General features: G+C 41.6%; 1 protein-coding gene across 1 annotated transcript in view; it reads left to right on the top strand.

Annotated features, from left to right (window-relative positions):
• LOC106140129 (G protein-coupled receptor kinase 2) overlaps positions 1–26,367 on the top strand; it is a 64,794-nt gene that overhangs the window by 31,869 nt on the left and 6,558 nt on the right. Inside the window, exons 3-11 of the mRNA XM_060950924.1 lie at positions 9,300–9,412; positions 10,622–10,766; positions 11,939–12,144; positions 14,037–14,226; positions 16,845–16,977; positions 18,209–18,344; positions 20,046–20,186; positions 21,289–21,492; positions 24,804–25,503. Of these exons, the coding sequence (XP_060806907.1) occupies positions 9,300–9,412; positions 10,622–10,766; positions 11,939–12,144; positions 14,037–14,226; positions 16,845–16,977; positions 18,209–18,344; positions 20,046–20,186; positions 21,289–21,492; positions 24,804–25,013 (1,478 nt within the window). The 3' untranslated portion in view covers positions 25,014–25,503. The remainder of the gene's footprint in view (positions 1–9,299; positions 9,413–10,621; positions 10,767–11,938; positions 12,145–14,036; positions 14,227–16,844; positions 16,978–18,208; positions 18,345–20,045; positions 20,187–21,288; positions 21,493–24,803; positions 25,504–26,367) is intronic.

The raw sequence follows: 26,367 nt of genomic DNA, 5'->3' as shown, positions 1-26,367 counted from the left end.
TAGTAGCGAAGAATAATATTGAGTATTTTTCTGTTTCCACGCAAATTGTAGACTTCTACGTCATCTATCTATACGAGGCTATCGAATCTGGCTCTGTCTACCTCGTTTACGATATTGTATAGTAAAGATATCAGACTCGTAAGCGTATCCGTTCATTCGGCTACTATGTTCCCCACACTCGTTTCTCAGTTATGAATTTACTTGTTTCAATGACGACGGCCGGCCGGCCTCTGTAGGGCAGCGGTAGTACGCTTGTCTGTGACACCGGAGGTCCCGGGTTCGAATCCCGGTCATGGCATGATGAGAAAAGAACTTTTTCTGATTGGCCTGGGTTTTGGATGTTTATCTTTATAAGTATTTATTATAAAATACAGCACGTTGAGTTAGTATCTCGTAACACAAGTCTAAGTTCGAGGCTAACTCAATCAGTGTAATTTGTCCCGTATATATTTAATATATATTTAATGCTAACTTGTGGTCGATTCGCGATCATGAGATATGTTCTATCTCCACACAGAGTGAGATGGAAGTTAAGTCGTATGTCTTGTCAACGTTTGTCAAAAAGGTAGGTTGGTGCTCTTACGGCGAGGAAACTTATTTTCAGGCAACTGAATCAAGACCTAACCTGGGTTATGCTTTCGTTTCTTGAAGAGTCACTCAGTATTAAAACTTTATCTGCCCACTTTTGCATTGTGACTCCGGGCTCTTTTCAATGGATTGGAAGACAACCAAATGCTAGCAGAGAATGAAGCAGGATATTATTCTTATAAAGTACTAGCTTTTATCTGCAGCTCCGCCCGCGCGCAATAAGCGCCACCTACAGGCGCGAATTAACACAAATTTAGCGCCACTTACGAAAGAATACAGATTTTTCGCAAATCCCTAGATAACTATAGTTTTCACCGGGATGAAAAGTACCCTACGTCCTTCTTCAGACTCTTACTACGCCTAACTCTAAATACGCCAGGGATAAACCAGCCTTTGTACTGTAGGTTGTACTGTTTTATATTTGTAATGTACTCCTTTAGTGAACAATAAAGCATTTATTTACTAACTTATTAAATTATATATCCGTAAAATTTGAAGAAGATTGGTTTATTAGATAACGCGTGAAGAGGTAAAAAACAAACTTACTATCGCATTTATGATATTAGTTTTCTTGTTAACTCCAACAAAGTTCTTGGCCTCATGAAACTATAAACCCCCTTGCTCCGGGATGTTGCATTGAATAGCGAAGTCGGAGCTTTTACAAACTTTTCTAGAACAAAGAACTTTGCAACAATTTCTTTTTTTTAATTTAATACTAGAGGCCGCCCGCGACTTCGTCCGCGTGGAATTCAATTAGGAATGAATCCCGCGGCAACTCCGGGATAAAAAGTAGCCTATATGGTATTCTGGCTCTTCAGCTACCTACATACATACCTTTCATCGTAATCGGTTCAGTAGTTTTTGCGTGAAAGAGTAACAAACATCCATACTGACATACGAACAAATTTTCGCATTTACAATATTAGTAGGATTATATTGTTTAATTTTGTGTAAGACGTTTGGTGGTTCTTTTGCCGCAGGTATATACATAAATATATATTTCCTTGAGTGCTAACTATGATCGTACATTACATACATACATACCATCACGCCTGTTTCCCATTGGGGTAGACAGAGACTATGGATTTCCACTTGCTACGATCCTTACAGTCCTCTCCCGCTTCCTCTACACTCATTACTCTTATCACAACATTAACATCTTGATAATATATTTCCAATTTTAAGAAAGGGTGCGCTGTTAGAGAGCAAACGTCGCTGGTCGTAGGATAGTGTTTAGTACCTACTTACGTCTATATAAAATTTTGAACCCATTTCCAAACAGTGAATTCTCATTTATATAGTTTTGTTGAGTATTACTTAAAAAGAAATTTACCGTCACATAGTACGGGTTTACTTCAAGATTCCTCATTATGAGCGCTTCCCAGCCTCAATTCGTGGAGGACGAGTCAAGGTCGACGCTGTATCGACTAAACTTTTGTCTTTGTATCGTTCCCAGTGGCAGGATGCTGGAAACATTTTGTAATTATACTGGAATGAACGAGAAGGTTCGTGTTAGCGAAAGTAGGTACATTTCTAACATTTAATTTACATACAATCACGTCTATATCCCTTGCGGGGTAGACAGAGCCAACAGTCTTGTAAAGACTGATTGGCCACGTTCAGCTGTTTGGCTTTTATGTTGGATTGAGCCCATCGCCTAAAAGAAGAATCCCAAGTTTATAAGCCTATCCCTTAGTCCCCTTTTAAGACATCCATGGAAACGAGATGGAGTGGTCCAATTCTTTTTTTATTGGTGCCGGGAACCGCACGGCACATTGAAGGACAAAATAATTGATGTCATGTGAGGTGGTGGGTTTTCAGTACTTTAGAAAAAGGCCGTTCAATCTTTATTGAGTACAAGCTCTTGCGCGGGGCTTCGCTCGTGTGGGAAATTCAAGAAATATATCCTATGTTAGTGCCGAGGGTATATTGAATGGTCTATGCCAAATTTCGTGAAAATCAGTCGAGTAGTTTTTGAGTTTATTCGTTACAAACAAACAAAAATGCATATCTTTTTCTCTATATTTTTAGTATGATATATGTATATATTATTATATTACTGTATTATATCTATTGTATATAGGTATATATTCTGTGTGCGTTGTATGTTTAAACATTTATTTATCTTGTTCTGCGCCAACGCCAAACTCCTGTTCGGTTTCCTTCCACCCAAAGGTTGACTGGAAGAGCTTGCGATTAGTCCGCCTTTGTACCATCTCTGTCTGTTTTGTATGTTTTACTCTTATGGTACAATAAAGAGTTTTGTCTTTCTATGATTGAAAATTCCTAGCACATCATCTCAAAATAAAAACGATTTATTTATTTTTTATAATCTGCCCGCAAAATGAAACATCAGTACCCGACGAACTTATAATACTCACCTTTTTTTAAAGTCAAAATCAAACCGGGAAAACTACCGTTTCAATAGCCGTTTAATATAAATTTTTTTGTTAAATGATAATGATTTATTTGCGGTTAACAAAACCGCTGGCCAGCGATAAAATATACCGCAAAACTGTTTTTGAATGTAACAAATTACTCAATGCTGAAATGTTAACTACTTAGTTTGAATAATAAATCGAGATTGTACTGTAGAATTTGCCAAAGGATATCAACCTTTATACAGGGCGCTCGTTTGAAGAAACTGGCCAAGTGCGAGACGGATTACGAAGGGTTCCGTACTATTCATTCATAATTATCAATTTCGATCAAAATAGGAACACGTTTTTAGTACGGGAGCCACGTTAAATATTTATATGATTCTAGTTTTTAGTGTTTGTTCTTGCCAGAGACGTTCTGGCAAAAGGTTAAGTCAAGTGTACTCGAAACTGACGAGCTTGATCCTGATTTGGGTGAGTCAGGTTTTTAGATTAAAGAGAATAACTTTTCTATTAGTCATACTTTAATTTTAGAAATGCCTATGCCATACTTTAATTTTTGAAAATTAAAAAACATTTTGTGGTTAATACAATAATAATTGACATCTATGAGCTTGCATAAAAACAGTTAAAATGTAGAAGAAGCGAAAGATGTATGCAGAGATCGTGACGAGTGGAAAGATGTAGCCTCTGCCTACCCCCAACGGAAGAATGACGTGATTTTATGTATGTATATGACTGTGTTAAGGCGACCGGTGTACATACATTTTCTTTTTAAGCTTAGGGGTAAAGCAAAAAAAAAAAGACCGAAACTTTATTAAAAAAATTGTAGTTAAATTATTATTCCCAGTTATAAATTTAGATTTCTTTCGCAATTCCCAACCGAGAAACGACGGAACGAAACTAGTGTAGTACCAATCGAGTACATATTAAGTAAATTGTGATACATTAGTGCAAATGGAATGCATAAATACTCGATTATACTGGTATTCGTGTCATGCGCAGGTAGAATATGTTCACCTAAACAGTGCGTCATACAAATGTTGTATTTATAATTATTTATTTGCCTTGTGGACATATTGAGTCATATTAATTACCCTGACGGCTCTATTTTAAACATCAATAAAGCTATTTTAGTGATATTCGCTGTTACCATATTTGTAATTATTTAGTAATGAAATAACTTGCTTTATTTGGCGGAGCAAAAAACTTGGCCGGCTGTAACAACCTTATCATGACACTAAGAGGCTTTATTCCCTTGGGAACAACAATTGCGACGGCCGTGTGGTTCCCGGCACCAATGGAAAAGAGAATAGGACCACTCCATCTCTTTCTCACGGATGTCGTAAAATGCGACTAAGGGATATTATATAAACTTGGGATTCTTCTTTTAGGCCACGGGCTAGCAACCTGTCACTATTTGAACCTCAATTCTATCATTAAGCCAAATAGCTGAGCGTGACCTATCAGTCTTTTCAAGACTGTTGGCTCTGTCTACCCTACAAGGGATATAGGCGTGACCATATGTGTGTATGTATATTTTGCACAAAATTATTATACTTTGCATGGATTTCGTTACATAAGCCTTTAATAATGGCTACATTTTTGCTCTCGTTTTTTTTTTATTATTATTAAATCCCTTACGCCCACGCGTATCGACGTTCGAGAAATCTGCGTAGGGTTGCCAATTAGAATTTGTATGCCAGTTAAAAGAGTATAGGAAAAAATTCCTGAAATTTCAGGGATTCGTACCTATGTACTTTTGATAAGCCGGTAGAGTACCAGTTGTTATTGATATCGTTAATAATAATTTTGGTTCTGTATTTTGCCTGGTTTCTTAATTTATGTAAGGTAAATCACTCTTTCTGCCGTGGTCAAACTAAAATGCCGTTATCTGACATCAGGATTTTCACCTATTTTACCAGTAGAATAAGAAAAAAAAATCTCTTTCGATCTGTATATACGACTTTTTGGTACCTTTAAGTCATAAATAGGCGTTCTCATTGATGAATGGCATCAGTTTAAATTTTTACCGCATTTTGACGTTTTACTTAAAACAAGGATTTGGCAGATAACGGAATTTTAGTTATACCAGGGCAGCTTTATTTTATTCCTTGTCGGAGAATAATTACTGTATTTTCCATTATATGGTCTTGTGCCGTATTCGCAAAGGTTGCGGAGGTCAGACGGGAGCTGAAGCAGCTTATTCAGAAAACCTGCACATTCAGGCAACTGGATGTACAACCGTGGATCCAATACCCGTATTAGTTTAATTAGGTTTACATGCAAAGTTTGTGGAGGTCAGATGAGATTTGCTTCGTGTAAAAACCTGACTCACCCAATCCAGGATCCATGGTCAAAGGCAAACCCCGGGCTCCTCTCCAGAGCGGTGAGGACGCAACCGAAACTAAGTTAAGGAAGAAGGTGTTTTGCCGTATGGTTCTCGGCGTTTTAGATAAAGATCACCACTTGCCCATTGATGTCGTAAAAAGGCCACTAAGGAAATATGCAAATCCATCAAGCATAGGCTACTAAGGCCTTTGTACCTCATTGACTACCTGTGTGTTTTTTTCTGTTTTTTTCTTTTTCTTATGGTGCAATAAAGAGTTTATCTATCTATCTGCTAACTTTTACCCACAGCTTTGCCATGTGTATTAAGCGCAATCAACAACAAAAAATTTTACGCCATCTACGAAAAATCGGCGAATTTAGCTCCACCTACAAAAAATACAGGTTTTTCGCAAATCCCACGAGAACTATATAGTTTTACCGGGATTAAAGGTACCCCATATCGTTTTCCACACACTTAAATATATATTCGTGATATTTCTAGAAGAATAATTCAGTAGATAACTCCTTAAGGGGTAACAAACAAATATATTTATTTTCGAATTTATAACATTAGTTGGTATTGGGATATTACATGATATAGTGTTAGTAGACTATACAAATATATGTTGTTTACATGCCAACCCCCCAAATGGAGTATGCCAAGAACGTACAGAGATATAATATATTAATGTATTTGCTTGTGAGCTTATGAAATCTCCACGTATATCGTCTTAAGTATACGTGGAGTGCTCGTATGAATTCCAAACGCACTGCTGAAAACACGACAGAATTACGCTGATAGAGAAGTATGTTGTTGTGCCGTGTAGTTCCCGGCACCAATAAAAAAAATAAAGAATAGGACCACACCTTCTCGTTCCCATGGATGTTGAAAAAGGCGACTGAGGGATAGGCTTATAAATTTGGGATTCTTCCTTTAGGCGATGGGCTGGGAACCTGTCACTATTTGAATCTCAATTCTGTCATCAAGCCAATAAGCTAATATGGCCTACGGGCCACAGTCAACCGCATGCCTTTAAAGGAGGAAGTAATGAGATTCAAGTAATTAGATTAAAAATTTTGGAAGTAAAAATATAATTTACAGATAAAGTATTTTGTTCATATGAGAACTGGGATAAGGAAGAGAATATTGAATAGGTACCTTTATCGCGAATAATTCCTGCGGTTGTAGCCGCAGACAGCAGCTAGTATAAGGAAATATTTGTCAAGTTATTCAAGTACTTTTAATGAATCATTGCTTTCTGCTAATTGATACTATGACATGATATAGGTTATCGTTGTGATATTATCTTAGACAATTTTTTTTCTGGGTATTCGCTTTTGTTAAAATATATATTTTGTTATCAAAATATTATTAGACGTTTGTATTAAATTTGAAAATTTGTATAAACTGACTTATAAACATTTAATTTCGCTCAATAAAATGTCGATACATTTTTATGTGCCTTTTCAGGCAACTGTAGGCCAAAAGATTACTTATTATGATACAAAATACTAGCTTTCGTCCGCATTATAAGACTTATCCGTACTCCACACAATTGCAAAATTTCTTGGAAATCGGATCAGTGGTTTTGAGTTGAAAGACGGACCAACAAGAAACATTTTTTTTTCACATTTATTATATAAGTAAGTATGGATATTTATTTTTTGATTAAAATATTAATCAAAGCGCCGTTAGTTTAATCAGTAACTTAGTTATTGGCTTATTATCGGTATATAATTAGCAGATTAAATGATACGGTATCGCGGGGCGGCACTAGTGATGTGATAGACGAATGACTTTGACTAATGAAATTAATAATGAAGCTGGTTAACTAACTACTTATTTTTTTTTTTGGTTATTTTAATATTAAATTTTTGTACATGTAAGTATTATTTACTTATGGAGTATATTTTATGAATTTTTGGAGTAGAAATTATTTAGCGTTATTGTGCACGTTTTGTGATGGATAGAAACGAATCTTGACACGTGACCTGATCGAGAATTCGTAAGACTGTTCCGGCGTAAGCAATATGTTAATGGGTGTCTGTTCCATTTTATACACCAGATCTCGTAGACTTTTAAAGGACTTCCATATTACCTTATGTGAGATTCCGTCCGGACGTAGTATCTCGTCAGGCGCAAAAGTGATTCAGCAAAGCCTTTTCCCGAAGGAAATTTAGCTTTATTTCTTAAGACTTCTTAATCAGAAAAATTTCCTATTTTAAATACACCTTAGACTTGTAAACCTCCTATTCCAACCCAGTAAAATTTGCATTTGAAACGCTCGTATTTTACCTTAATGTCACAATATTTCTTTTTAAAGCGTCATACATACATAATATTCGGTGTTTTATTAAGGTTGTTTGTGGAAGCTGACTCCTCACCCTATGTTCTCGATTTGACGGATTGCCACAACGATTAAGACAATTGATAAGACCCGATTACCCAATTTTCCCAGGGGAGCACGGAACGAAATCCAATAATCAGTATGAGTACAACAAAACTTTGCGTCTAAATCTTCAGTTATCTTGCATTAGGGCATTTCTCGATTTATCGCTAATATTCTTTTGGTTTGGTTTCGTGCAAGTATTTTGCTTGATTAGCTTTGTGTCTGTGGTATATACTGTAATTAAATAAATCATCCAAAATCCAGCCCAATTCATCAGCATAGTGATCGAAATCGGAACCTGTGTTCCGAGAAAGAAAATTTGTAGTGACTGCACCAATGGGGTGCGGCTTTAGGAATTTACCACAAAACTTGCAATTTCCTACGATAAATAAATATATACGGGACAAATTACACTGATTGAGTTAGCCTCGAAGTAAGTTCGAGACTTGTGCTACGAGATACCAACTCAACGATACTATATTTTATAATAAATACTTATATAGATAAACATCCAAGAACCAGGCCAATCAGAAAAAGTTCTTTTCTCATCATGCCCTAGCCGGGATTCGAACCCGGGACCTCCGATCTTCTCACAGATAAGCTTACTACCGCCGCGCCACAGAGGTCGAGATCATAAAAGGAATCCATTTTGAAACTCTTTAAATTCTTTCAAAAAAGTGAGTTGAATTATATTGATTCACAATCAAATGAATTTAATCTTGAGCTTCTAACGCGAGGAGATGGTTTCCATACAATATGTTAGCCAAAAGCAATTTCGTACAATAACCTCTCATAATATAAACACACCCGAGGGGCTGTTTTTATAAGATAACGCTAGAGAAGTTATTTTACGATCAGTAGGTACAATCACGTACAAAAGTGCGAACAGAAACGTTATTGTTTATTCCCACTGGAGACAGATGCGAAAAGTGGCTATTTTTCATTAAGAGACTGACTTACTTGACTTAAGGTCCTATGTCCCCTAGCTGGGGCAGAGGGCATCCACAGTGCGTCGCCATCCCGCTCGGTCTTGACCTTCGCGTTTTATTTCGCTCCAAGTCTAAGAGACTACGCCACTGATATCTTCCCGCTTACCTGGTACTTCTTGAGTAATCAGGTGGGTACCCAGTGCTACATACATACATGTGGCCACGTCTATATCCCTTGCGGTGTAGACAGAGCCAACAGTCTTTGAAAAGACTGAATGGCCACGTTCAGCTATTAAGGCTTAATGTTAGAATTGAGATTCAAATAGTGACAGGTTGCTAGCTCATCGCTTAAAAAAGAATCCCAAGTTTGTAAGCCTATCCCTTAGTCGCCTTTTACGACATCCATGGGAAAGAGATGGAGTGGTCCTATTCTTTTTTGTATTGGTGCCGGGAACCACACACCCAGTACTGAGATTAGTATTTAAATGCTTTGTTGGGTTTTTTCGGGTCTCTCAGTCAATCTCAGTTCTATCGTCGAGCTATTCAGCTGAACGTGGCCTGAAGGCCTGAAAGACTGAAATCTTTTCGAGATTGTTGGCCCTGTCTTCTCACAGGTAAAGACAAAAGATAAAGTTGACCAAAGTAGCCAGAAAACTAACGATTGACCGTTTCCATTGTTTCAGATGTAGGTTACGACTACGTGGTGGACCAGCAGCCGATCGGCAAGCACCTGTTCCGCCAGTTCTGCGAGCGGAACAGGCCGGAGTACCACAAGTACAACAGCTTCCTTGATGCGGTCAGTAACATTTGTATATATATATATAATTCTATTTAATTTTATTTTTTTATTTTGTGGAAAACAGATATAATTTGAATACACACATACATACATATAATCATGTTATATATACAGGGTGACATTTAAAACAACTGCATCCTTTTAAACATAGTCTATACCCATGCTTCTGAGCCGTTTGAGCCTATTTTTATTTAAATTAAACGTCATCATTTTCACATTTAAAAAACCCTCAAAAACTACGTCACACGCTTTATTAAAGACCAATACTACAAAAAGAAATTAAAACATGTAAATAAATGTCTGAAAAATAAATTATTTTTTTAGTATCAAGATCAAGTAAAGTACAGAGTTGTCGAGATCGCTCAGCTGAATGAATTGTGTCGTTGACCTCTGAATCTTACGCGTCGCTTTTCCGCCGGCCGGGGTGATATTACGTATTTAGGATCGTGGATTTAAATACTTTTATTTTTTTTCGTAATTTCTGAAATATGAACCGATATTTTTCTTTTAATGTTTTTAAATATCCTTTAGATTAGTACACTTAACAGTTAAATTTATGCAGTTGAATTAAAAGTCACCCTGTATATGTATATATAATTGTCACTATGGAAAACGGATAATTTGAATACATATAATTACGTCTATATCCCTTGCGGAGTGGACAGAGCCAACAGTCTTGAAAATACTGATAGGCCACGTTGAGCTAATTGATACATTTTTTTACATTGCTAAAACTTGGAATATAATGAAGTAAAACTGCACATAACGTTGATAAATCACTGATCACACTTATTCATTTTAAAGAGGTTGAATAACTATTTATTTTTAAACTAGCTGTGCCCGGGACTTCGTCCGCGTGGAATAGTTATTTTGGGCATCATTGAAGCCCTCAAGGATAAATAATTTTCCCCGTTGTTTTTCACATTTTCCATTATTTCTTTGCCCCTTACAGTTGCAGCGTGATGTTATATAGCCTAAACTAAAGCCTTCCTCGATAAATGGTCTATTCAACGCAAAACGAATTTTTACAATTCGAACCAGTATTCCCTGAGATAAGCGCGTTCAAACAAACAAACAAACTCTTCAGCTTTATAATATTAGTATGGCTCTGTCTGCCCCGCAAGGGATATAGACGTGACCATATGTATGTATGTATATAACCACCGTGCAACAACTGATGAGTGAGTCCGCATTGCTTCAGTACAGGCGGAGAAGTACGAGGTGGAAGTGGAAGAGTCGCGGACTGCGCTCGCCACAGAGGTGTTCGCGCGGTTCCTGACTGACGACGGAGATGCTGTCACCGACGTTCTGAGTTCGACGGTCATTGAGGAGGCGAAATCCTCCCTAGAAGGTATGCCGTTCAGTATTCATACATACATCCCTTCTCCCTTCCCTTCACGTCTATATCCCTTGCGGGGTAGACAGAGCCAACAGTCTTGAAAAGACTGAATGGCCATTCAGTCTTTTCAAGACTGGAATAGCTGAATGTGGCCACGTTCAGCTATTTGGCTTAATGATAGAATTGAGATTCAAATAGTGACAGGTTGCTAGCCCATCGTCTAATGAAGAATCCCAAGTTTGTAAGCCTATCCCTTAGTCGCCTTTTACGACATCCATGGGATAGAGACGGAGTGGTCCTATTATTTTTTGTAATGGTGCCGGGAACCACACGGCAATTTTCAGTTGGGTTAAATGATTGTGAAGCTGTCTCTAGTCGTGCGATGGACGTTTTTGAGATGCTTTTAATTCATTTAGAGGCTTCATCTGATGTATCACAGATACTTGGGAATCTTGAATTTTGACTAACTTTGATCGTCACTGACTGTTCACTGATAATTTCTGCTCAAAGGTTATAAAGTCAGCCATTCATTGTTGATTAGTGGGAAAATAAAAAAATAATTATAAGAAAAACAGTGTCCTTTTTCTTTAAGGATATGATACTCCAATCTTTATAAATGTACCGTAATTTCAACAGCTAGAAACTTAGGTACTAAGAGATATTCACATGTTACTCCTGAAAGTTTTGTCTGCCTATGTGCCAAATATCAAAATTGGTCGTGTGGTTTTTGAGATTTAAAAGTTATTAAAATATAAATTAGTAGTTTTTATACAATTTAAATTTCGTATAAATCAATTAATCATAACAATGTTTTCTCTCGTACACGTTTCTATTCTAAGTTTGAATAATTGTGAAGTTGACGTATATGAAGAAAATTCTGCAGTACAGCTTATTACCGCTTCTTCTGCACTGACGCATTGGAAGCGGCAGTAAACTTATTTTTAAATAATTTATTTGATGTCAACCAATGTTGTGAAACCAGAAGATAATGACAATTATTAAGCGACATTGAAATGTCCCATAATAATGAATGAAAAATTTCAATATGAATTGCCTTTTATCGTCTTTACTTTTCATTCGACGGTAGTTTTCTTGAATCTACAATTTCTTTTTTGTCTTTTATCGATTGTAATATTCCATCGACTGCATTTCGTCTTGAATCTACTAGAATTCTGTCTCACCAGGTGGCACTAAAGACATATTCTCTGAGTGCATGCGATGCGTGAAGAGTTTCTTGGCGGGCACTCCGTTCGCCGAGTTCGAAAGATCAATGTACTTCCACCGGTACCTGCAGTGGAAGTGGCTGGAGGCCCAGCCGGTGACCCAGCACACGTTCCGGATGTACAGGGTGCTGGGCAAGGGCGGTTTTGGGGAGGTCTGCGCATGTCAGGTGAGCGAGCTATTGTGACGATTGTGTGATACGCGGTACCTTGTGAAATAAATAGGTATGAAAGATCAATGTACTTCCACCGGTACCTGCAATGGAAGTGGCTGAAGGCCCAGCCGGTGACCCAGCACACGTTCCGGATGTACAGGGTGCTGGGGAAAGGCGGATTTGGGGAGGTGTGCGCATGTCAGGTGAGCGAGCTATTGTGACGATTGTGTGATACGCGGTACCTTGTGAAATAAATAGGTATGAAAGATCAATGTACTTCCACCGGTACCTGCAGTGGAAGTGGCTGGAGGCCCAGCCGGTGACCCAGCACACGTTCCGGATGTACAGGGTGCTGGGGAAAGGCGAATTTGGGGAGGTGTGCGCATGTCAGGTGAGCGAGCTATTGTGACGATTGTGTGATACGCGGTACCTTGTGAAATAAATAGGTATGAAAGATCAATGTACTTCCACCGGTACCTGCAGTGGAAGTGGCTGGAGGCCCAGCCGGTGACACAGCACACGTTCCGGATGTACAGGGTGCTGGGGAAAGGCGGATTTGGGGAGGTGTGCGCATGTCAGGTGAGCGAGCTATTGTGACGATTGTGTGATACGCGGTACCTTGTGAAATAAATAGGTATGAAAGATCAATGTACTTCCACCGGTACCTGCAGTGGAAGTGGCTGGAGGCCCAGCCGGTGACCCAGCACACGTTCCGGATGTACAGGGTGCTGGGGAAAGGCGGATTTGGGGAGGTGTGCGCATGTCAGGTGAGCGAGCTATTGTGACGATTGTGTGATACGCGGTACCTTGTGAAATAAATAGGTATGAAAGATCAATGTATTTCCACCGGTACCTGCAGTGGAAGTGGCTGGAAGCCCAGCCGGTGACCCAGCACACGTTCCGGATGTACAGGGTGCTGGGGAAAGGCGGATTTGGGGAGGTCTGCGCATGTCAGGTGAGCGAGCTATTGTGACGATTGTGTGATACGCGGTACCTTGTGAAATAAATAGGTATGAAAGATCAATGTACTTCCACCGGTACCTGCAATGGAAGTGGCTGGAGGCCCAGCCGGTGACCCAACACACGTTCCGGATGTACAGGGTGCTGGGGAAAGGCGGATTTGGGGAGGTCTGCGCATGTCAGGTGAGCGAGCTATTGTGACGATTGTGTGATACGCGGTACCTTGTGAAATAAATAGGTATGAAAGATCAATGTACTTCCACCGGTACCTCCAATGGAAGTGGCTGGAGGCCCAGCCGGTGACCCAACACACGTTCCGGATGTACAGGGTGCTGGGGAAAGGCGGATTTGGGGAGGTCTGCGCATGTCGGGTGAGCGAGCTATTGTGACGATTGTGTGATACGCGGTACCTTGTGAAATAAATAGGTATGAATATATAAAAGGGGCAAATTGCACAGGTTAGCCTCGGGGTGAGTTCGAGACTTGTGTTACAAGATACTAACTCAACGGTACTTTATTTTATAATTAATATTGTGTATGAAGCGAAAGAGGTATGCAGGGATAAATAAATAAATATATACGGGGCAAATTAACGATATAAGGTTTTATAATAAATACTTATATAGATAAACATCCAAGACTCAGGCCAGTGAGAAAAAGTTATTTTCTCATCATGCCCTGACCGGGATATAATCAAGTTCATATCCTTTGCGGGGTATACAGAGGCTACACTCTTAAAAATAATGATAGGCCACGTTCAGCTGTTTGGCTGGTTGCTAGCCCGTCGCCTAAAAGAAGAATAATCCCAAGTTAATAAGCCTATCCCTTAGTCACCCTTTACGACATCCATGGGTAAGAGATGGGAGTGGTCTTATTCCTTTTTCTAATGGTGCCGGGAACCACACGGCACACCCGCATTATTAACTTCAGTGTTTCGCAATTTACAGGTTCGAGCGACGGGTAAAATGTACGCTTGCAAAAAACTGGAGAAGAAGAGAATAAAGAAACGTAAAGGCGAAGCTATGGTTCTCATTGAGAAGCAAATACTGCAGCGAATCAACTCGAGATTCGTTGTCAACTTGGCGTACGCTTACGAGACGAAAGACGCGCTCTGTCTCGTTCTAACTATAATGAACGGTGAGTATTTACCTCTCTTCTTTCCGTTCTGTCATTGGTTGAGTGGTATATTTCGGAAGTAACGCTAGCGGATTAACTGTCAACTTTGTGTGCGAGACGAAAGACGCGCTCTGTCTCGTTCTAACTATAATGAACGGTGAGTTTTTTCCTTTCCGTTCTTTCATTGCTTGATTTGTATATTTCGGAAGTAACACTTTAGCGAACTAACTGTCAACTTGGCGTACGCGTGCGAGACGAAAGACGCGTTCTTTCTCGCTCTAACTGTAATGAAAGGTGAGTATTTTGTTGTCATTGGTTGGTTGGTATATTGCAGAATTACCACTTTATCGGATTAACTCCTTATTTATTGTCAACTAAAAAAGAATAGGACCACTCCCATCTCGTTCTCACGGATGTCGTTAAGGGCGACTAAGGGATAGGCTTATAAACTAGGGATTCTTCTTTTGGGCGATGGGCTAGCAACCTGTCACTATTACAATCTTGATTTATATCATTAAGCCTAACAGCTGAACGTGGCCTATCAGTCTTTCAAGACTGCTGGCTTTGTCTACCCCGCGAGGGACATAGACGTGATTATATGAATGAATAAATTTATTCAAATTAAAAAAGACGGCTAACTCCTTGCCATTCCCTGCCCACACAGACTAATTAATTAAAAACTTAGAGACATTGACATTTGTACAGACTATGTATTTATCATAATACTGATAATACGATTACTTTCTGGGTCAATGGGGACATTAAATATTAAAATATTGGATTCCTTATGGATGTTATAATTGATGAAATATAGGACGTACTTCCTACGTCATTTTCCTCTTATACGAGTAGGTATGTATGTAATATACAGGGTGGGCCATGAATTTGTTTACATTTGAATTTGACTTCGCGCGCATACAGCAGAGGGGCGTGGTGCCGGGAGAGGTCTAACAGCTAGCTCAGTTTTCAATTTTATTTAAACAATAGTTCGCTCATCACTGTGCGGCGTCTATTTCGCGTGGAATTCCATTTACACGACCTAAATGAGTGCTCAAGCTCAGTTTTAATAAAGAAATGGGTAAACAAATTTGAAGAGACCGGATCCACGCTAAATGTGAAGCAAACCGGCGGCCCACGGACTTCACGGAGTGATGAGAACGTGCAGAGAGATTCAGCTTCAGTTCGGCGCGATCCAAATTTGTCGAGTATTCGAAAATTTTCGTGCTCGTTTAGAGGAATGCCAACGCCGTGATGGTGGCTATTTAAATGATATTATTTTTAAAAAGTAATTTCCCTTTTATAAGCTATCTCTTAAATAAATAATTTTTGATGTAAAAATAATAGTTTTTTTTAATGATTTTTTAAAATGTTAACTAATTCCTGGCCCACCCTGTACAAATACTAACTTTACCTGCAGCTTCGCTCGTGAGAATTCTGCTCCACCTACAAAAGAACATTTGTCTGTTTCTATGTTTCTTTTATATACCCAATCTCCTTGAAATTCCTTCGTATATACAATTAAGAGTCTGGAGAAGAAGTGCCGTGTGGTTTACGGCACCAATATAAAAAAAATAGGACCGCTCTATCTCTTTCCCTTGGATGTTGTGAAATGCGACTAAGGGATAGGCATATAAACTTGGGATTCTTCTTATAGGCGATGGGCTAGCAACCTGTCACTATTTGAATACCAATTCTAGCATTAAGCCTAACAGCTGAACGTGGCCTGTCAGTCTTTCAAAATTGCTCACCCTGTCTACCCCGCAAAGGATATAGACGTGAATATGTTTGAATGAAATAAATATCTAGAGAAGGATATAGGTACTTTTCATCCCCGTAAAAAGTATGGTTCCCGTGGAATTTGGAAGAGTCTATATTCTTTCGTGTGAAAGCGGGTGAATCTGCGTGTTAAAGCTAGTGAACAAATGATTATAACACTTACGTCACACGTAGCATACACGTAATATCTCGTGGTCACACAGAACAATGCTATTATCAGATCTATTTTCAGTCGAATAGGATTTCTGTAATTATTCAGCTGTAATAGTTCATTTGTTTGAGAAAGAAAGGTGACCACGTAAAGACCTAATTCGTGGTATCAAGAATAGAATCTCTTTTATAATAATGCATTCCCCATTCAGCGAGAGGAAACGCAATGTAGTTCTTTATCTCGTAAAGGGTGACTAAAGGAACAAAGATTCGACTGTGGACGTAAATTGATTACATCAGGGACTACCTGGGGAAATGTCGGATTAAGAGTATACTAATTATTTGATAAGTGGTTGCACAAAAAGATTTATGAATGTGTATGAAGCGAAAGATGTATGCAGGAGGATAAATAAATAAATATATACGAGGCAAATTAACAATACAATGTTTTATAACAAATACTTATAAAGATAAACATCCAAGACCCAGGCCATTGAGAAAAAGTTAGTTTCTCATTATTCCCTGGCCGGGATTCGAACCCGGGAATTCCGGTGTCACAAACAAGCGCACTACCGCTGCGCCACAGAGGCAGATCGTGGCAAGTAATGCAAAATTTGTAGTCTTCGTCTTCTCTTCAGAGAATGAAGCGTGACATTATATATATATATATATGTAACGTGTTTTTCTTAAATTTTTTTTAAATACTTTCACAGGTGGAGATCTAAAGTTTCACATCTACAACATGTGCGGCGCTGACACGGGCTTAGGCTTGGAGAGGGCGAGGTTCTACGCGGCGCAAGTCGCGTGCGGTTTGGAGCATTTGCACAAGATGGGCATCGTATATAGGTGAGTTTGTTTGTTTCTTTGTTTGCAATGTCTCTTTCAACGTCTTCGCTTTCTTGTTAATCACGTTATTATATGATTACGGGACGTTCGTGACTCCGACCGCGTATAACGAAACATCCCGTTTATTTCCGAATCCGCGAGAAATTTCAAGAGTTCACAGAAAAAGTTTTCAAAAACCCCTTTTTAAAAGTATTGTCCCTTAAAAGGGGTGGGGGGGATTTTTTTTTTTTGTAACAGTTTCTAAGTTGGACTAAGTCTAACGCATCTGAGTAAACCACATCTAAATAAGAGCAATAGTTTTTTAAGTTTTGCGAGTACGAACATACAGACAGACAGAAATTCCAAAAAAATAAATTTTTGTCATTTGCTGGTCTCATAAAGTTTTCCCATACCTATAGATTTTTGGCCATTATCTTTCAATTACAGATATCGTTCTGTTACTATTTTCTATTATATGGTAACTATTATATGGATTTCCAGTTTCTATGTTCGTGCTGTGCATTGTTAGTCAGTCAGTCAGTCACTAAGTAACGGAACAGTTTTATATACATAGATATACGGAAGTAGGTACTAAACATATCTGATTTTCCTTTTTATAACTCGCAACAGAGACTGCAAACCAGAGACTAAACATATCTGTTTTTTTTTTTTAAATTAACTCGCAACAGAGACTGCAAACCAGAGACTAAACATATCTGTTTTTTTTTCTTTTTATAACTCGCAACAGAGACTGCAAACCAGAGACTAAACATATCTGTTTTTACTTTTTATAACTGTCAACAGAAACTGCAAAACGGAGACTAAACATATCTGTTTTTACTTTTTATAACTGTCAACAGAGACTGCAAACCAGAGACTAAACATATCTGTTTTTACTTTTTATAACTGTCAACAGAAACTGCAAAACGGAGACTAAACATATCTGTTTTTACTTTTTATAACTGTCAACAGAGACTGCAAACCGGAGACTAAACATATCTGTTTTTACTTTTTATAACTGTCAACAGAGATTGCAAATCAGAGACTAAACATATCTGTTTTACCTTTTTATAACTGTCAACAGAGACTGCAAACCAGAGACTAAACATATCTGTTTTTACTTTTTATAACTGTCAACAGAGATTGCAAATCAGAGACTAAACATATCTGTTTTACCTTTTTATAACTGTCAACAGAGACTGCAAATCAGAGACTAAACATATCTGTTTTACCTTTTTATAACTCCCAACAGAGACTGCAAACCAGAGAACATACTGCTGGACGACGCGGGCCACGTGCGCATCTCGGACCTGGGGCTCGCCGTGGACGTGCCCGAGGGCGGCAGCGTGCGCGGCCGCGTGGGCACCGTCGGCTACATGGCGCCGGAGGTAACTACACTGCACAGTGTACACGCACACATACACAATACAATACAATAGAATGATTTGTTTGCATGATTCACATAGTTTTTTTACATATACATAAATCAACTAGCATGCAGGTGAGCAAATATTAATACATACATAAAATCACGCCTCTTTCCCGGAGTGGTAGGCAGAGACTACCTCTTTCCACTTGCCACGATCTCTGCATATTTCCTTCGCTTCATCCACATTCATAACTCTCTTCATAAAAGCTCGGCGGTTTCGGGTACTTTTGACCTGACCCTTTACCAGGACGTCCTCAATCCACATCCTATTAATAAATAATACATAAATCTATCTATACGGGACACAAATTACACGGATTCACGAAACGGCTGGTTTTCTGTACCGCGGCCATGACGATGCTTCACTTTTTTTCAGGCCACACTCCGTCCGCCTTTTTGTTTTACGTCTACGATATTAACGTTCAGCTATTTGGCTTAATGATAGGATTGAGGATCAAATAGTGACAGGTTGCTAGCCCATCGCCTAAAAAAAGAATCCCAAGTTTGTAAGCCTATCCCTTAGTCGCCTTTTACGACATCCATGGGAAAGAGATGGAGTGGTCATATTCTTTTTTGTATTGGTGCCGGGAACCATACGGCACTGCCGGGAACCACACGGCATCCACGTCCTATCTACTAATAAATAAATCTATACGGGACAGGCTAACTCAATCAGTGTATGATTGAGTTAGCCTCAAAGTGAGTTCGAGACTTGAGATACGAGATACTAACTCAACGATACTATATTTTATAATGAATACTTATATAGACAAACATCCAAGAGCCAGGCCAATCAGAAAAAGTCCTTTTTTCATCATGCTCTGGCCGGGATTCGAACCCGGGACCTCCGGTGTTACAGACAAGCGTACTACCGCTGCGCCACAGAGGCCGTCAAATAATATTATAAATGCAAAATTTTGTTAGTATGTCAGGATGTCAGTACGGATGTTTGTTGCTCTTTCACGCAAAAACAACGGAACCGATTACGATGAAATTGGCATGATAGGCAGGGAGCTGAAGACCCAGAATAACATATAGGTTAATTTTTATCCCAGAGTTCATGCGGGATTGATAGGGTTTCCATGCGGACAAAGTCGCGGGCGGCCTCTAGTTAATAATAATGAAGGGAAAAGATTTCAATTTTTTTTATCATAGATGTAGACAAAAAGCAGAAGGACTTTACTATAGTGCAAAATGAAGCACCAATGTATATACACGCATCACGCACACTCTCGCCAACGGTGTGACAGTCGGCCGCCATTGCGACGTGTGACAGTGTAATTTGAACAGATTATCTAACGAAACGGCTAGTTTTCTGTCACTTACATATCTACACAACGCCGCCATTACGATGCTTCACTTTTTTTGAAGCCACACTCCGTCCGCCTTTTTGTTTAAGTTTATGATATTAAGCGCATTCAAAAAAGACATGGTCTCAGTTTGACCTGTATGTATGTATTTATGTTTGTTTGTATGTATGTACATGTTTATCCGCAATACACGTATGTCGCTATTTGAATTTCACTTATGTCATTAGGCAAAACAGCTGAACGTGGTTTATCAGTATTTTCAAGACTGTTGGCTCTGTCTTACCCAAAAGGTATATATATGTATGTACTATAATTTACTTATTGTACCTACATTTTTTTTTCTCTTGCAGGTCATAGACAACGAAAGATACACATTCAGCCCAGACTGGTTTTCATTCGGCTGTTTGGTGTACGAGATGATCGAGGGTCGAGCGCCGTTCAGGGCGCGCAAGGAGAAGGTCAAACGGGAGGAGGTCGATCGCAGGGTCAAGGTCAGTTGTGGAAATCATCTTAAGTCAAATCTTAATTGTATTTATTACCTATTGTTTAACTACCAGTCAATTTGTACGCGTCCACTAAATGTTTTTATATGAAGTTCTCATCGTAGACGAACGTATCTTGATCAAATTAAGGACGTCCTGGTAAAGGGTAAGGTCAAAAGTATCCGAAACCGCCGAGCTTGCATGAAGAGAGTTATGTGGATGAAGCGAAAGAAGTATGCAGAGATCGTGGCAAGTGGAAAGAGGTAGTATCTGCCTACCCCTCCGGGTAAGAGGCGTGATTTTACGTATGTATGTATGTTCTCATTGTAAGTGAATTTTTGTAGATCCTACTACTATTATAAAGGCGAAAGTTTGTATGGATGTTTGTTACTCTTTCACGCAAAAACTACTGAACCGATTACCATGAAATTTGGTATGTAGGTAGCTGAAGACCCAGAATAACACATAGGCTACTTTTTATCCCAGAGTTCCCGCGGGATTGATAGGGTTTCCATGCGGACGAAGTCGCGGGCGGCCTCTAGTTATAAATAAATAATAAATATATACGGGACAAATTACACAGATTGAGTTAGCCTCGAAGTAAGTTCGAGACTTGTGTTACGAGATACTAACTTAATGATACTATATTTTTATAATCAATAATTATATAGATAAACATCCAAGACCCAGGCCAATCAGAAAAAGTTCTTTTCTCATCATGCCCTGGCCGGGATTCGAACCCAGGACCTCTGGTGTCACAGACAAGCGTACTACTGCTGCGTCACAGAGGCCGTCGATTCTTTTATGAGAATAAATTTGTTTAACCGTATCTATCGTATCGTATTTTTATGAGAATAAATTCGTTGTACCGTATCTATGTTTACTTACTAACTTAGGATAAGTGTATTGTTACTAACTAAAATGAGTCATTGGTCACTTGAATAAATAAATTTATTATTATTATATGTATCGTATGTGTCGTTTTGCCCGTAGAGCGAGCCGGAGAAGTACTCGGGCAAGTTCAGCGAGTGCGCGCGGGCGCTGTGCGCGGCGCTGCTGGCCAAGGCGCCGGGCGCGCGCATATGTATCGTATGTGTCGTTTTGCCCGTAGAGCGAGCCGGAGAAGTACTCGGGCAAGTTCAGCGAGTGCGCGCGGGCGCTGTGCGCGGCGCTGCTGGCCAAGGCGCCGGGCGCGCGCCTGGGCTGCGGCGCGGGCCGCCGGGGCGCCGCCCACGTGCGCGCGCACCGCTTCTTCCAGCTGCTCAACTGGGCGCGGCTCGAGGCCGGCATGGTGCCCGCGCCGTTCGTGCCCGACGTGAGTGATGGTTGTGCTGTAGCTGTGTGCGCTCGCTCGCTCGCCGCACCGCTTCTTCCAGCTGCTCAACTGGGCGCGGCTCGAGGCCGGCATGGTGCCCGCGCCGTTCGTGCCCGACGTGAGTGATGGTTGTGCTGTAGCTGTGTGCGCTCGCTCGCTCGCCGCACCGCTTCTTCCAGCTGCTCAACTGGGCGCGGCTCGAGGCCGGCATGGTGCCCGCGCCGTTCGTGCCCGACGTGAGTGATGGTTGTGCTGTAGCTGTGTGCGCTCGCTCGCTCGCCGCACCGCTTCTTCCAGCTGCTCAACTGGGCGCGGCTCGAGGCCGGCATGGTGCCCGCGCCGTTCGTGCCCGACGTGAGTGATGGTTGTGCTGTAGCTGTGTGCGCTCGCTCGCTCGCCGCACCGCTTCTTCCAGCTGCTCAACTGGGCGCGGCTCGAGGCCGGCATGGTGCCCGCGCCGTTCGTGCCCGACGTGAGTGATGGTTGTGCTGTAGCTGTGTGCGCTCGCTCGCTCGCCGCACCGCTTCTTCCAGCTGCTCAACTGGGCGCGGCTCGAGGCCGGCATGGTGCCCGCGCCGTTCGTGCCCGACGTGAGTGATGGTTGTGCTGTAGCTGTGTGCGCTCGCTCGCTCGCCGCACCGCTTCTTCCAGCTGCTCAACTGGGCGCGGCTCGAGGCCGGCATGGTGCCCGCGCCGTTCGTGCCCGACGTGAGTGATGGTTGTGCTGTAGCTGTGTGCGCTCGCTCGCTCGCCGCACCGCTTCTTCCAGCTGCTCAACTGGGCGCGGCTCGAGGCCGGCATGGTGCCCGCGCCGTTCGTGCCCGACGTGAGTGATGGTTGTGCTGTAGCTGTGTGCGCTCGCTCGCTCGCCGCACCGCTTCTTCCAGCTGCTCAACTGGGCGCGGCTCGAGGCCGGCATGGTGCCCGCGCCGTTCGTGCCCGACGTGAGTGATGGTTGTGCTGTAGCTGTGTGCGCTCGCTCGCTCGCCGCACCGCTTCTTCCAGCTGCTCAACTGGGCGCGGCTCGAGGCCGGCATGGTGCCCGCGCCGTTCGTGCCCGACGTGAGTGATGGTTGTGCTGTAGCTGTGTGCGCTCGCTCGCTCGCCGCACCGCTTCTTCCAGCTGCTCAACTGGGCGCGGCTCGAGGCCGGCATGGTGCCCGCGCCGTTCGTGCCCGACGTGAGTGATGGTTGTGCTGTAGCTGTGTGCGCTCGCTCGCTCGCCGCACCGCTTCTTCCAGCTGCTCAACTGGGCGCGGCTCGAGGCCGGCATGGTGCCCGCGCCGTTCGTGCCCGACGTGAGTGATGGTTGTGCTGTAGCTGTGTGCGCTCGCTCGCTCGCCGCACCGCTTCTTCCAGCTGCTCAACTGGGCGCGGCTCGAGGCCGGCATGGTGCCCGCGCCGTTCGTGCCCGACGTGAGTGATGGTTGTGCTGTAGCTGTGTGCGCTCGCTCGCTCGCCGCACCGCTTCTTCCAGCTGCTCAACTGGGCGCGGCTCGAGGCCGGCATGGTGCCCGCGCCGTTCGTGCCCGACGTGAGTGATGGTTGTGCTGTAGCTGTGTGCGCTCGCTCGCTCGCCGCACCGCTTCTTCCAGCTGCTCAACTGGGCGCGGCTCGAGGCCGGCATGGTGCCCGCGCCGTTCGTGCCCGACGTGAGTGATGGTTGTGCTGTAGCTGTGTGCGCTCGCTCGCTCGCCGCACCGCTTCTTCCAGCTGCTCAACTGGGCGCGGCTCGAGGCCGGCATGGTGCCCGCGCCGTTCGTGCCCGACGTGAGTGATGGTTGTGCTGTAGCTGTGTGCGCTCGCTCGCTCGCCGCACCGCTTCTTCCAGCTGCTCAACTGGGCGCGGCACCGCTTCGTGAGTTGAGTGCGCTCGCTCGCTCGCTTTTGTGTTAAAGCGCATCGCTTTTTTTGGGAAACTGGAGTTGGAGAAATAGGCTATTTGACAAAGTTCTAAAAACTATCTTAGGGTATTTATTTGTTTATAAGGAGCCCTACAAAAATACTTTTCTGCCTTTATTACAGCTATTTTATTAAAAAATCGAAAAAGAAAATGAAATATTCAAATATGCCGCCAAAACGCGAATTTTAGCAATATGGCGGCCATGGCATGTAGTGACGTAAATTTCGTGTAAATATCATACAAAGCTTGTTGGTGTTTCGAAAAGTTTTGATTTTCTCTTGTTTTATTTAACTTGTGCCACGTCATATGTGTGAAAATAATTAAAATGAGTTCCTATAAATGTTGTGCAGTGCCTCAATGCACTAATACAACAATAAAATCTCCTACGAAACTGTTTTTTTCTTTGCCGATGGATTTGAATATTCGCAAGAAGTGGTTTCAGATCATGATCTAAGATCAGTGGTTACCAAGATATAATTACATTGATGTTTTCACATTCCTCAGTTCGGCAGCATAGAAATCTGGATTGTCTTTGAAGAAGACGCCAACCATTATTGCGTCCACTTTTGGTAGGTTTCGACTGTCAGCTTTCGCGGAATTGGTTTTCATTATTAAATACCTATGTTATCTGAGTAATCCTGAGCGATCAAACACTTATAAAATCTTGAAAAATAATAGCGAACACTAAGGAACGGTACGATCCACAGTCTGTTTATGGATAATTGACGTCATAATAGAAATAGCCAATCACGTTCGTTTTTAGTCACATGACAGCTGCATAAATAAACCTAATTTTCTGAGACGGAATTTGTTAAAATAATGCAATATTTTTATCTCGCGTTATTACAAATCGCTCCAAAAAAATAATATTAAGACGGATGACATAAAAGAAATGTGTATTTTTAATACAGTCAAATAGCCTATTGGTAAAGGTGGAGATTGGAACGCCTTTAGTTGTTGTAAGAAGTTTGCTGTCCTTCATATTTAAGAATGCAACGTTACGCTGAGTTCGTTAATAAGTGTAACTTTATTGTTAAAAAAAAATTAAAGTTTAAAAAAACGCTATGACACTGATATAATATATTGCTGAACCCCCTTGAGACATACGATGCGCGTAATTTACACGATTTTAACGCGTGATGGGTCAATTCTATCATCGAGCCAAAAAGCTGAACGTGGCCTGTCAGTTTTTTCAAGATTGTTGGCTCTCATCTACCCCGCAAGGGATATAGACGTGACTTTATGTATGTATGGGTCCCCACAATTATGAGTAAATCTTTGGTGTGAGAGTAATTTTGTATACTTAGATATATATATTTCGCATACAGGTTAGAACGTCAAGATATATTTCTTTAATCATTTTTATTTAACTTGATCATCATCATCATCACACATCTTTTCGTTGCAGCCGCACGCGGTCTACGCCAAAGACGTGCTCGACATTGAACAGTTCTCGACCGTGAAAGGGGTCAACTTAGACGCCGCCGACGACACTTTCTACGGCAAGTTCAACACCGGCTCAGTCAGCATCCCGTGGCAGACGGAGATGTTGGAGACCGGATGCTTTGCTGAATTGAACGTGTTCGCTAGAGGTAAGTTATTATTAACTCGACATTGAACAGTTCTCGACCGTGAAAGGGGTCAACTTAGACGCCGCCGACGACACTTTCTACGGCAAGTTCAACACCGGCTCAGTCAGCATCCCGTGGCAGACGGAGATGTTGGAGACCGGATGCTTTGCTGAATTGAACGTGTTCGCTAGAGGTAAGTTATTATTAACTCGACATTGAACAGTTCTCGACCGTGAAAGGGGTCAACTTAGACGCCGCCGACGACACTTTCTACGGCAAGTTCAACACCGGCTCAGTCAGCATCCCGTGGCAGACGGAGATGTTGGAGACCGGATGCTTTGCTGAATTGAACGTGTTCGCTAGAGGTAAGTTATTATTAACTCGACATTGAACAGTTCTCGACCGTGAAAGGGGTCAACTTAGACGCCGCCGACGACACTTTCTACGGCAAGTTCAACACCGGCTCAGTCAGCATCCCGTGGCAGACGGAGATGTTGGAGACCGGATGCTTTGCTGAATTGAACGTGTTCGCTAGAGGTAAGTTATTATTAACTCGACATTGAACAGTTCTCGACCGTGAAAGGGGTCAACTTAGACGCCGCCGACGACACTTTCTACGGCAAGTTCAACACCGGCTCAGTCAGCATTCCGTGGCAGACGGAGATGTTGGAGACCGGATGCTTTGCTGAATTGAACGTGTTCGCTAGAGGTGAGTTATTATTAACTTGGTCCCCCCCCCACTTATTTATTATTATCACTTAAAAGTGATATGTAATAATAAAAAAGTGGGGGGCAACTCACTCACTCACTTTAATTGATAATAATAAAAAGGTGGGGGGGGACCAACTCACTCACTCACTTTAATTGATAATAATAAAAAGGTGGGGGGGGACCAACTCACTCACTCACTTTAAGTGATAATAATAAAAAAGTGGGGGGAGAGGGTGGCGGGAGGATCTCTTTATGCGTCGTATTCCACATTACTGAGGGTCGTGACTAGGACCAATCCATCTCTTTCCAATCAATGTCGTAAAAGGCGACTAAGGGATATGCTGACGAACTTGGGATTCTTTTTTTAGGCGATGGTCTAGCAACCTGCCACTCTTTGAAGCCAAGCAGCTGAACGTGGCCTATCAGTCCTAAACGTGACCATATGTATGTATGTACCTTACCGATTTGACCACTGACGCTCTAATAGCCGTGATTGTGTGTATGTATAATTATATATATGCATACATATATTCTAAGTATAATTTAATATTGTGAAGTTGACGTTGTTAAAGAAAATGCTGCAGTGCAGTTTGTTACCGCTTCTTCTGCACTGACGCCTTGGAAGCGGCAGTAAACTTAGTTTTTAAGTAATATATTTGACGTCAACCAAGTTGTTAAACCATACGACAA

This window comes from Amyelois transitella, chromosome 23 (genome assembly GCF_032362555.1).
Source record: "Amyelois transitella isolate CPQ chromosome 23, ilAmyTran1.1, whole genome shotgun sequence".
Taxonomy (NCBI): Eukaryota; Metazoa; Arthropoda; class Insecta; order Lepidoptera; family Pyralidae; genus Amyelois; species Amyelois transitella.
Note: the sequence above shows the minus strand (reverse complement) of the source record. Positions and strands in the feature narration are given on the sequence as shown.